A 12,520-nucleotide genomic window follows, 5' to 3' on the forward strand; every position below is an offset into this window, starting at 1 on the left:
GTTATTATACTTTTTTTATAACGAAATGGAAATATAATATTTCGTTAATATAATGTTGGTATATAAATTAAAATTTATTTTATTATTAAATAAAATCATTTTAAAACTAATTTAAAAAAGATAATAATAATTAACATAAATTTAATACTTAAATAATTTAAAATAATTAACAATTAAGAGAATTCATATATGAACACTTAGATGATTTAAGATTAAAATAAATAAATAAATGGAAATTTAAATTTTAATTAATAAAATAAAATACCTAAATAAAAAATTTAAATGAGACTCAAGGAAAAAAAAGGTAAAATTTCAAAAAATTCCAAAATATATCATACAATTTTTTTTTTAAAATCTCTATATATCATAAAAAAAAAACTCTTATCTTTTAGTAATCAAATAAAAAATAAAAAAAAGACAATAAAAAGAAGAAACTCATCAAGGTAAAATAATTCCAACAATGTTATTAAAACAGTGAATTTCACTTCATTACAAATAAAATTATTTCAAAATTCTTTCAATGAAAAAATAATAATTAAAATAGTTTAAAAGCAATTGAAATTGAAATAAAAAATTAAAATGAGAAAAATAATTATATGTACATATAATATTTTTTAAGAATAGTAAAAATTAATTAAAGAGTTTTTTAATGTTCTTAGGAGGAGTAAAATTACACTCTTTTTTAATATGTAATATAATATAATATGAAGTAAAATTAATTTTTTTTTTAAATATTGAAGTATAGATATAAAAAATGCTTTTAATTAAAAATAAACATGACATAGATTTTAACATCAATAATTCAATTTTTAATAAATATTAAAGAAAACATTTTTTATTTTATCTTAAAAAATAAAATATATTCGATATTTATTTTTACTTGGCAATGCACATATACTGTTGAAGCAGAGCTCAAATTGGTGGTCGTTAGTCTTTTATGGGCAAAAGGGTACTTTTACTATTCGTAGGAACAGTAAAAGTGTGCCCAGATTTAGTAATATATAATAATGTAAAAGCCTGAAGGTAACTTACAGAGTTCAACACAAATGATTAAAAGAAGAAGAGGAGAAGAGAAGAATACTAAAAGAAATCCTGGCTTACACAGAAGAATACTAAAAGCAATCCTGGCTTACATCAACTATTCTCAAATTTTTATTGATATCTTCCTGTAGGAACCACCATGGGCCATCTTTGGATGATAATCTGTGAGAAAATGGAAATGCAGTTGAGAACAAAATTGAGAGCATCAACATGCTGATACTAAAACTAAAAGGAGCATCAAGAGGAAAAGATTGCCCAATTTAAGGTCACACAATTCCATTACCTCATATATCCAGCCACTGTCCTCATGCCCATGAAAAGAGTTAATCCAGACCAAACTCCAGAAAGACCAACAATGGAGGGTGCATAGAGCATAAATGCAGAAGAAAGCGCCCCAACCACCATCTATATTTTTTGTACATATGTTACCACAGATCAAAAATTAAACCCAATGTATTAAAATCATGATTGTAATGAGATGTAAGACATATATATATAATGAGATGGCAGCTCACCATAGAACAAGCTGCATATGAAAAGTCTGATATACCATAATGGAGACCATCATAAATATAAGCCAGGGCATTGATTGGTTGACTGCCACTAACAAACTGCAGTAAATTTAGGTAGAATTTCATTAAGCAAATTAATGAACTAGAAAGCAAAGTAAATTACTGAAAATCAAACCAATCAAATAATAAAAAGAATTAAAAGTTCAAAGAAATAATAAAAAATAGAGTGAGCACTATACATACGTACCAGTAACCCAGTTCTAACAATTGCGAGTACCTCAACATCCTTGGTGAACAAAGTTGCTAAAGAACCAAATGATACACCCAACATGATAGCTAAGGAAATGCCAGTAATTAATCCTGTCTGGGGAAAATATATGATATTGTATGAATCTTGTGACACAGAAAGTGAAAGGAAATATCCTTCAATGAGAAATAGTAAAAAACAAAATGCAGCAAAATAAAATAAAATTTACCTTTAACGAACATAAAGTAATTTCTTTCGCTCTACTGTAGTCACCTTTTGCTGCAGAACTTGCAATAAGTGCCTGCAAATGTTTCTCAGCCATTAGAAAATAAGGATATACCAGTGTGAGGACTCAAAAATGAAAGAATAAGAACTGTGATTGTTGCGCATTAATTCTTTTAAGTAGAGGATCTAACATTAAAACTAAAAATGTGGTTCTATGTATGGTGGTTCCATGTTTCTCAAGTATCAACCTTAAGTGATCTTGGGAGGACAGAAGGATGTCATCGAATGTGTACCAAGTTATGATTTAAGTAGACAAGTTACTTTGAATGTTTAAAATTTTCAAATGAGGTTAGATGGAATTGAAGATCAGTTACCTGACTAGATGCAGCTTGAGCATCTACAAGGAGTGAAACAGATAACCACACTTGCAAACATATTTGATGAGCCGCCATGGCTAATGCTCCATGATGAGCAGCCATAGATGTACTCAAGGTTATGGTCAGGACAGCAGCTAGAGTTCTCCCAAGAAGAAAACCACCTGAGAAAAACAAAATCCTAATTCATTGAGAATTTCTTTTACCCTAGCAAAAATAATAACAAAAATTAATGAGTCCCCAATGTTTAGGTAAACAAAACCAGCCTGCAAGGAGAACTACATACTAAAAGCAAGAAACCAGAAGTGAGTTTGCAATTCTATAATGGCTGTATGAATTTGGATGATGCATCTAAATAAGTTATAATAAGTGAAAATGATTACGAGCAATCAACAGGGCACCTTTTCTTACTTTAGAATACTGCTTTAACCAGAAAGAAACAGAAAAATCCCAAAGCATTCTCAATAATATTTGGTAGACCATGGATTCGCACATTAAACCATTAGTAGTAACATTTTGTCAACAGAAGCAGGCAACAAGCCGTTCATTGTGTACTTTTAATTAAATACAGTAGATTACTACATTAATTCAAGGCTGAAGGCAGATTGACTGATCTCAAGAACTTGCATAACAAAAACACCATACATTCTGCTGCATTACTTTGAACCCTGTACCGGAACACATCTTACTTATAAATTTTATCAAGCTTGATTCAAGACACTCACCAGATCTTAGATAGCCGCCGAAATGCAAACCTTTTACACTCGGAAATGACAATATCATCCTTTTATTGAGATGCCAAATCATCAGAAAGGAAACAATATATCTGATACATTTGAGGCCCAGCAGTCATTAAGGATGCATACTATAGTAAAATGATTGAAGAAAAGAAAATATCAAACAGTGAAAGCATATACTGAGATAGAACAGTAGAAATGGCAGCACCAGTTATGCCCAGGTGAAAATAATACATTAGCACAGGAAATAAGAACACAGCTGATAAATTGCCCAGTCCTGCAATTCAATTTTCAAAATATTAGGTCATACTAAAAGAGCAATTATAAATATAGGCAGAATTGCTTGACAAGCATGCATTTCATAACAGTTAATTGCGAATAATATTTTAGTCAAGTTTGGTTTAAATCAACATTGACTTAGTTTTAGTTCTTTTACTATCAAGAAAAGGATGAAAAGAAATTAACTCAATGAAAATATCACTCCATTGAGCCTGTAGTTTATTAGCAAATTTATCAAAAGCTTAAAAGAAGAATGCAACTCTTTGTTCTCCATACAAGGCACATGCCATTTTGGGTCCTTGTGTACAAAAATGAACTACTTGAAACATTAATTCTGCAACTATATGAAGAAAATATGGAAAATCATAAGACAGATATATGCAGCTTTTGTGAAGCATAAGTATCTCCATGGAATTCTTGAACAGTGTAACGAAAAAATTGTAACTTTCCCAAATGGATCAAGAGACTTCAGTTTGATTTCTAAATAATCCATGGTAATGTGATCTTAGACATGGTAGGATGAAGCATAAGGATTAACAAGACAACCCCAATGTGTTTGAAATTAAGACTTAGTTGCTTGAGTTGGAAATGTTGAGTTTTACGATGGAAAGAAAGATCAATATTTGCAGTCATTGTCAAGTAAATTAGGTCATATGTCTCGCAGTTCCTCCAGCATATGCCTTTGGATTCTATGTGTCATTAAATTCATGGTTATGAGTGTGCATGATTGTTGTGTGGGTCACACTTGACACCCTTAGGCGATTTTTGTATATGCCTGTCTTGCATCATACATTTCCCCTTCATATAAGAATTTATTTTCTGTTGTAAATCTAATCAAAATAAGTGTTGTGATGGCCTCCCACATTGCTATTATATGCTTAAATAAATCAAACTAATATATCTGACTTTAATGATCCTTTGTCATAATTTCAAGAGGTAAGTAAGACACTTGCCAAGACATAAGACAGGAGTCTTTGTATCCTTAAACCCTCGGAATATGCCCTGGATGGCCAGATAGAGGACAACTGCAGGAGCACCAATTGCTCTAAGTTTGAGAAATCTTTCTGCTGGAATGCGCATGGGTGAAGCCTGTCTAGAAAATGAATTTTAGAAAATAGTTCACCAGTAAATGGAAAAGGTTTGTGTAAAAAATGAATCTTATGTACAAGAATAAAAAGAAGAGAGAGGCGAAATATCAACAGTATGGGTTCGGTTCCAGAAAATAATACTGAAACCGAATTAGAAGCATAATCAACATCATCCTAAGGACAGAAGATAACTGGAATACAGATGACTGTATTACTTACAGATGATATGCCCATCATGTTAAGAAATATTCCAGATCCCAGAAACATTGCCAGAGCTTCAAGTAATCCAATTCCGATTGCTAAAAGTAAAGCTGTGGAGACTGAAGGTAACGACTTCCTTTTAGACATTTTATTATTGGAATGGCCACCATCTGTACATCAAACAACTTTATCTTTAAATAAAATGTCAAATTCCATGGTCATATAACATGCTAAGCATTCAATCAAATTGTATATTAACCTGAATCAGATTCACTATCATTCCTTGAAATATCTTCAGCCACAAATGAAGTTGCAACACTGAGGAGGGGTATATTGAAAACTTTTGAAATGATATTGAATATTGACATGGAAAGACCTGCTGATGCCAACTCCAGAGGCCCTTTTCGAACAGGTATAAGAGCTTATTAAGCTTGCTGTTGTCCAATGTAATGTTTAGGATCTAAATGAAAATGGCCAACAAAAGCCCCAAGAACATAGTTATTTCTTCACACACACACCCCAGTTCCCCTTTTTCAGAAAAGATAAAAGTAGCTTTCCTGTAACTAGTCAGCAGAATTCCATAGGGACAACAAGGTATCTGTCTTTGGGAATTATAATTTCCCAGGAACTGGTCTTGGAAAAACCAAGTGATAATAATTTAATTAACATAATTTCATTTTGATGGTAACTTGTAAACAGCATCACTGGAGATGAATGAATTTGACTTTTACAGTTTGCTAGATCATGCACATGGGACATGACACCCAACAAAAACCAGAAGTCCCTCATATGTAGAAGTAAGCATATTGTATACTGCACCAAAAGAAAACCTACAATAAATTTGTCACGGAATCACATTTGATTGAACTAAACAATAATAAGTTAGTAACAGTTATACCAAACAGCTGATGCTCCCAATACAAAACAAACATATGCAAACCAACCTAGATGTAGCCCACTACAACTCAAATGCATTATGATCTGTTAGCAGTGAGTAAAAAGAAAGAGAATTTGATTATAATAGTTTCCAAGAGAAAATAAAGTTAAAAAAGATAAGCATAAAACCAGCATAACCTTACCCAGTCTACCGACATAAGCTGTTTCCATTAGCTGTGCTAGTGGCTCAATCGCCTGCCCAGCAGTTGCCGGTATGGAAAGCATTATAACCTCCATTTGGACATTTGGGGGCCTTGATTGACTAGTTACTGGAGGCCCTGCTGAGTCACTAAGAGGAAACCCAGAATTCCAATAAGTAGAAAATTACAATTCTATTATTAAATTAAGTAAACATGTTTATGAGTTCACCAAATACGATGCAGCCAAATTGAATCGAATCAATTAAATGGGAGCATAGGGCTAAAAGATGCAGTTCAGATGGCAATTACATAAATACAAACAAGAGTCAGAAGTTTTTCATCGTACAAAATGCCCTTGCTTAATGATCTTTCATTCTTTGTATCAAACGTTCCTTCCAAACTCGACAAACTCAAATCGTAATCTGAAGTTTGTTGTTCACTGATTGACGCACAACACCTGAACTTGAAGGCATTGTTGAATCTCACTCCCCTGTTATTTTTCATCACTAAACAAAGACCATGATGAAATTTTGTTGCATCTTCGAATGGGAAAGCTTTGGCCCATTTCTTGAATTCTCTTCTCTCGCACTTTCTCCCAGAAACTCCCAAAAAGGTTGCGCCCTTCAATTGAGTGACCTTCATATTTGCCAATGAGTAGATTGGCCTGTAGTTCCTAAAAAGGTGTAAAAGTCAGGGAAATATGTGTAAATTAGTCAAAGAACAAACCAATACTATGTTTCCTTGATCAATTTCATGGTGCATTCTTTCTCAGAGAATTCAAAATTTTTCTTTACCCTTTGTTTACTAAGCAAAAAGTAAAAAATGGAAGGCATATGTCAAGTCCCACATCGACTGGGTATCCAGCAAAATGCTTCATATATGACTTGGTATTGCATAAAAATTCCCCCACTTTCCATTATTTTTATCTCGTTTTCTCGGCAAACAAACAAATGGTTAAGAAATGCAAAGGAAAACCCCCATTAACGGTCATGAAAAGTCAAAACACATTTTTATCAGGTTACATAAGAAACAATAAACTAAATGAAAGAACAAAAGAAAACATGAAGTGGAATAAGTTTTCCAAATGAAATAAACCCAATTGTAAAAGCACCATTCTCTGTTCTTTTACCCTATCAAAAACCAAATACAGAATGAAACAATGTGGAGCAAAAGCTGAGACATACTCGAGGGGACAGAGTTGAAGGCCAAGCAAGCACAATCCCATTTGAGAAAGAAGCTAACAAATTGCCATGAAAGCGGTTGGTGCCTTATAATGTTACTAAATTACTAAAAGTGGAGAGTGGTTGACGGGTAGAAGAACAGGGATTTGTAGGCGTTGTTAGCTAATTGAGCACGCATAGGTTCTGCCATTAGAATTGACTGCTAAAATTGTTCTTTAGCCACTTTTGTTGTACGTGAGGTATTTTATATATGGAAAATATTTTTTATAAAAAAATATTAATTAACTATGTTTTTAAAATTTATTATTTAATTTATATTAAAATATTTTTATTATTTTATTATTTAATTTATATTAAAATATTTTTATTATTTTATTATAATATTATATTAATAATATATATTTAATTTATATATATATAAATATTTTTATTTTAATAAAATTATCAAAATTTAAAAAATAAAATAATTTTTCTTTAAAAAAAAGTTAATTTTAATGTCTTAAATACTACAAAATTTAAAAAATATTTTTTTAAAAAATATTTTTTTAAATAAACAGAATCTTAGTGTATCAATTATAACTAAATAAATTATTTAATTCTCTTATTTTAAAAAATATATTAATTAATTATGTTTTATTTTTTATGTAGCATAAATTAAAATTTTTACTAGTCAATGCATTTAAATAAAAAAAATTACGATTATAATAATTGAATAGTTCAATATTTAAAAAATAAAATGAATATATAGTTGTATTTTTTAAATTATATAAATGAAAAAAAATTCAAATTAATGCCAGATGAATTAAAGAGTATAAAGATGCATGAATTAATTAATTAATCTATTTTTTTAACACAAGAATATCATATAATTAATTTTGTTAAATATAAAAATTAAATAATAATTTTTCCTTATAGATTTTAATTGATTTAGCTCGGTTTGAATTTCAATTTAATAGTTGTGTCACGACCCAACTTATGGGCTGGACCGGCACTAGGACTTGGGCCAGCCTAAAGCCCCCGAGACCCGTAGTAAGCCTAACTATTCATTAACCCAATTCTAAGGCCCATTTGGGCCCAATTTCAAGAAACCAACCGGACAGAGTCCGGCCATAAAATGGACCTTTCAACGGGGAGTTTTTGACTCTCTTGACCTGTAAACAAAATATATCATCAATTGGGGAGCTCAGCTCACCCTCCACATACTCATATCAGCATCAAAAAATAAATGGGAGCTCAGCTCCCTCATCCAGTCCATCAAACATACATATAATAATTTTACAGGTCCACATGACAATTTATATTACAGACCCGAATCATTTAAATATCTCTAACACATGTGGAAATTCTAGGAGTAAATAAAATTACACAAATATTGATAAAACAACCTGTGAAGGAGAAAAGCAGGTTAACCACAATAAAATCCTCCTGTAGCCTGAAAAAATATTGAACATGAGTGAGCGTTCGACTCAGAGAGTAAAATATCAATTTTAACCATAATCTCTATAACTATCTAGAACTAATGCAACCTGTGGAGTGAAATGCAACAGCAACAACATTTTCACATCATAACATCAAAAAGGTAATTTGAAGCACTCACGCACCCTGTAACATTAATCATAATATATGGGAGCTGATCCCTATCTGACTCTCTTAAATCCAACTGGTGCGTGAAGAACTCAGCTCGGACTTCCACTTAATAACCAAATCGGGGTCCCAGCGAAGAACTCAAACCGTGTCTACCCCGAAGGACCGGGTCCCAGCGAAGATCTCAAGCCGTGTCTACCCGTCCTATCCATAGTCCACACCACATCACACGCACGCCAACGCACGCACACTGCTCCAAATTACTATAACAACATCCATGGCACGCTAACAGTTATGAATGCAACATAAATCGTGCCTAGAGTTTAACTACATAAATATATGCATATAAGTGATGCATGGGCATGCTTGAACATATAATAATATCGAAATTACAATTAAAATTAATATTTTACTCACAGACTTGACGGTGATCACTGAGGCGGCTGGGCGGAGGAAGAAGGCTGTCCCGGCTCACCTGATAATTTTATTACAATCATTTAATAAATTTGACTCCATACAACAAGGAAAAAGACTAAATACGTCATAAGTCGTGCCGAAAATCCAGCAGAGTCTCCCCTATACCTAGGACCTACCCAACCTGCAAAAGGGCTTAAAACACACTTCTATATTTCAACTCATATATCTACCATTCAATCACATCACACAACCTCTCCTGGGCCCATCAAATCAGTCATCCATCACAATATGTAAAATTTCAATTTAGTAATTGATCATTCTTGCAAAAACTACCCAAACAAGCTCTAAAAATTCTAAAAATTTGCCCCGCGGTCCTTAGCAATATTACTAGGCTATTGCAAAAATAATCATAATTTTCTAAGCTATCACGAATATTTTATGGATTTTTAATCCTATTTAAGCACTAGAAAAATACAAAAAAGCAAGGTTCGGGTTTACCTTTGCCGATTCCGACTTCAGGAACGCGCTCGGAGCGTCTGACAATGGGGGGATAGCCAAAACCTCGATCCAATTCGGAGACTTTTCGTAGCAGAGCATGCGTAGGAAATTCACGCAACCGGACAATCGCCGAATTTCCGAATTGCACGAAGCCCACAACACGGGAGTTAATACATAAATTTTTTAGAATTTTCTAAGCTCATTTAATGCTCGGAAAAACACTGCGAAGTTCCATGGGACCCACCGAAAAATAATGTCGGAAAAATTCGAAATTTATGTTGCCGCGAAGCTCTCGACGAATGGAGCGCTCTGGTACTCTCGGTTTTCTCGTGGGATTCACGGTTTGCGAGAAATCTAGCCCAAAAGTCAAAATGGGCTAAAAACTTCCCGAGCAAAAATCGGACAAACCGCTTGATGGATTTCGGTGTTCTTGGTGTCTATGGAAAGCTCTCGTTGAGTAGATGAGTTTAGACACAAGACCCGATCCGATTGGTGGCCGAATCGGCCGAATTTTGGTCGGGAAAGTCGAAAAGTCGGGCGCACAGGGGAGGACGTTCGAGCGCGTTTTCCGGCCGTTTGGGGCGGCGGCCGGCCGGTCGGCTGGGACGGCTGCGCCACCGAGCTGGGGAGGCAGGGGAGGTGGCGGCGCGGCAAGGGGAGGAGGGAGGAGAGAGAAAAGAGAGAGAGAAGGGGAGGAGGTCGACGCGCGCGAGAGGAAGAAGGAAGAAGGAAGAAAAAGAAAAGGCTGGTCCGATTCGACCGGTCCGGTTCGATTCGGCCGGTCCGATTCAATATACAAAATTTTAAATTTTTACTTTGCCTCGGGACTGAAAACGAGGTCCAAAAATTCCGAAAAAATTTCAGAAAACTCAGAAAAATACTTAGACTCCAAATATATTTTTAGTTTTGCCACGTGGTCTTTAAATTAAATTTTAAAAATCATCAAAGTTTATATTTTTGGAAAATCGAACCCGATTTTTAAAATCCGAAAAATCTCAAAAAAATTCCTAAAATTTAAATAAAATTAAATTACCAAAAATGCTCATAAAATAATAAAATTTAAAATTTTAGGGTGTTACAAGTTGAATCCCAAATAATAATAATATTGATGATGATAATGTTAGCTTAATGGCTTATGATTTTTTATGAGGTTTTTTTTTTGTTTAATTTCTCTTTTTAATATTTAAAAATATTAATGAATTCAATAAATTGTGACTTAAGTTTAATTTTTTAATTTAAATTTTATTTTAGAAAATTATTTTTTAAAAATTAAAGGGACAAGTAAATTAATTGAAACTTTAATTAAATTATTCAGTAGAAATAAAATTTATGATAAATTATTTATTGATAACCTCAATTAAATTTTAATAAAATATAAATTGATAATAAAAAATAAATAAAACTATAAATGAATGAATAACTTTTAAAAAATAAAATAATTTTATTGATAATAATTAAGTTTTTCATTTTCAAAAAAATTACAAAAATTAGTACCAAACTTATTATAATTAATAATTCAGTCTCTAATTTAAAAAAAAAATTAAAAAAATATATATTTTTAACACTTTCAAAAGGGTGATAAGGATGCTACATTGAAATGAATAAATAGGTGGGAAGGAGCTTTCAAGATTGTGATTCATGTGAAGCCAACAGCATTGAGTGACTGGAGCCATGTGGTTTGTGTGAAAACACACTGCTAATTTTCTTTTCTAAATAAAACATGAGGCTGCAACTCATCCTCAACAAATCTAGTCAGATTCCTAAAGGGGCCCTACCATGCACAGGCCTCTTTTATTTCTCCAGTTAAGATCTTCCATCTGCCCACAAACTTGGTCTATTGATTTCAATTTTTAGTGCTTCAATTATTGTCATTGTTATTATATTTATTAAAAGAATATTACTTTTTACATATATAATCCATAATTATTATTTTTATAATAAACCTTATAGATATTCTCGTAAATTTTTTTTTCATTTATAAAAATTAAATACTTAATTTTTTTAAAAAAATATGAAATATTTTATTATTCATAGTAATTCTATTGATTTATAATTATTATTTTAATCATTAAATGATCAATTATTATTTAATTTATTATTTCTATTAAATAAAAAAAAATATTACCAACAATATTTAAAATTTAGAGGAATGCATATATCATATAATAACAAGAAATAAGTTTGTTTAAAAAAATTTGGAATTTTCAAATTCTTTCTTTATTTTTTTAATAAATAAAAAGAAAGACAAGAACATAAGAACCATGTCTAATCCATTAAATGCGACTTATTCACCTCCCAAATTATTGGAATGAGCAAAACAAAAATAGAACCGCATGTATGGGCCTCCACCCTGTCCAATTTTAGTTGCGATCTATATTCAGAATCTTAATCAAATATGCACCACTGTCTATTGACTTTAGTTTTCTTGTGTGAACCCACCCAAATTATTAACATTAACTCTAACATTAAAATGTAGATTTTCTAAATAATTTTTTCTATTCATTTTCTTTTATAGGAATTGAAGTAGTTGAAACTAAAATTTAATATTTACCAGATTAGCTATTAAATCAAGTCAGGTTATGCTATTTAATTTTAATTAATTTATAAGAAAATCATATATATGTAATGATAACTGTCTATATATTAAGCTAGAAAGATTCAAGTTTAACTCCTCTCCTATGCTTATTAAAAAAAAAAAATCATATATAGGCCAAAAACATATTAAACCCTGTCTCAAGAGTCCAATGCAATAGAGGGAATGAAAGCCCAATACAAGGAAAAAAGAAAAACCTCTGGCCTATCAAATTCCAAGTGATAAGTGATTTATCATGTGTGTGGTACGGTGAAGGAGCGAAAGCATGTAGATTAGTTCATTAGAGTATTGAATTTCAAAATTTTTCTTCTAGGGTTACATGCATTATACCATATCTTTTATGTGCCTAATCAATTCAATGCTCAATTGCATATTAAAATATTTTTAATATGTATTAGGATTTATATTTGTCATTCAAGATTGTGAATTAATAAATTAATTCATTTAAATCCTAGTTGAAAAGAGAA

At 31.7% G+C, this 12,520-nt stretch overlaps 1 protein-coding gene across 1 annotated transcript; it reads right to left on the reverse strand.

The window, feature by feature from the left end:
* Positions 1 to 933: 933 nt before the first annotated feature.
* LOC110638714 (protein DETOXIFICATION 45, chloroplastic) lies at positions 934 to 7,068 on the reverse strand. Its single transcript, XM_021789346.2, has 14 exons — positions 6,965 to 7,068; positions 6,127 to 6,453; positions 5,784 to 5,929; positions 4,964 to 5,104; positions 4,723 to 4,874; positions 4,369 to 4,504; positions 3,317 to 3,413; positions 3,125 to 3,225; positions 2,400 to 2,563; positions 2,030 to 2,101; positions 1,801 to 1,917; positions 1,557 to 1,652; positions 1,325 to 1,446; positions 934 to 1,203 (listed from the first exon to the last, which is right to left on the reverse strand). Exons 1-14 carry the CDS (start codon positions 7,003 to 7,005, stop codon positions 1,113 to 1,115), a joined length of 1,803 nt encoding a protein of 600 aa, XP_021645038.2. The 5' UTR covers positions 7,006 to 7,068; the 3' UTR covers positions 934 to 1,112.
* Positions 7,069 to 12,520: the final 5,452 nt, after the last annotated feature.

This window comes from Hevea brasiliensis, chromosome 9, assembly GCF_030052815.1.
Source record: "Hevea brasiliensis isolate MT/VB/25A 57/8 chromosome 9, ASM3005281v1, whole genome shotgun sequence".
NCBI classification, from domain to species: domain Eukaryota; kingdom Viridiplantae; phylum Streptophyta; class Magnoliopsida; order Malpighiales; family Euphorbiaceae; genus Hevea; species Hevea brasiliensis.

Coding starts and splice junctions, on each gene's coding strand:
- LOC110638714 (XM_021789346.2), bottom strand. CDS start 7,005: ATGGGATTGTGCTTGCTTGGCCTTCAACTCTGTCCCCTCGA. Junction 4,875..4,963: donor TGATAGTGAATCTGATTCAG/GTTAATATACAA, acceptor TTTGATGTACAG/ATGGTGGCCATTCCAATAAT. Junction 4,505..4,722: donor ACATGATGGGCATATCATCT/GTAAGTAATACA, acceptor TTTTCTAGACAG/GCTTCACCCATGCGCATTCC.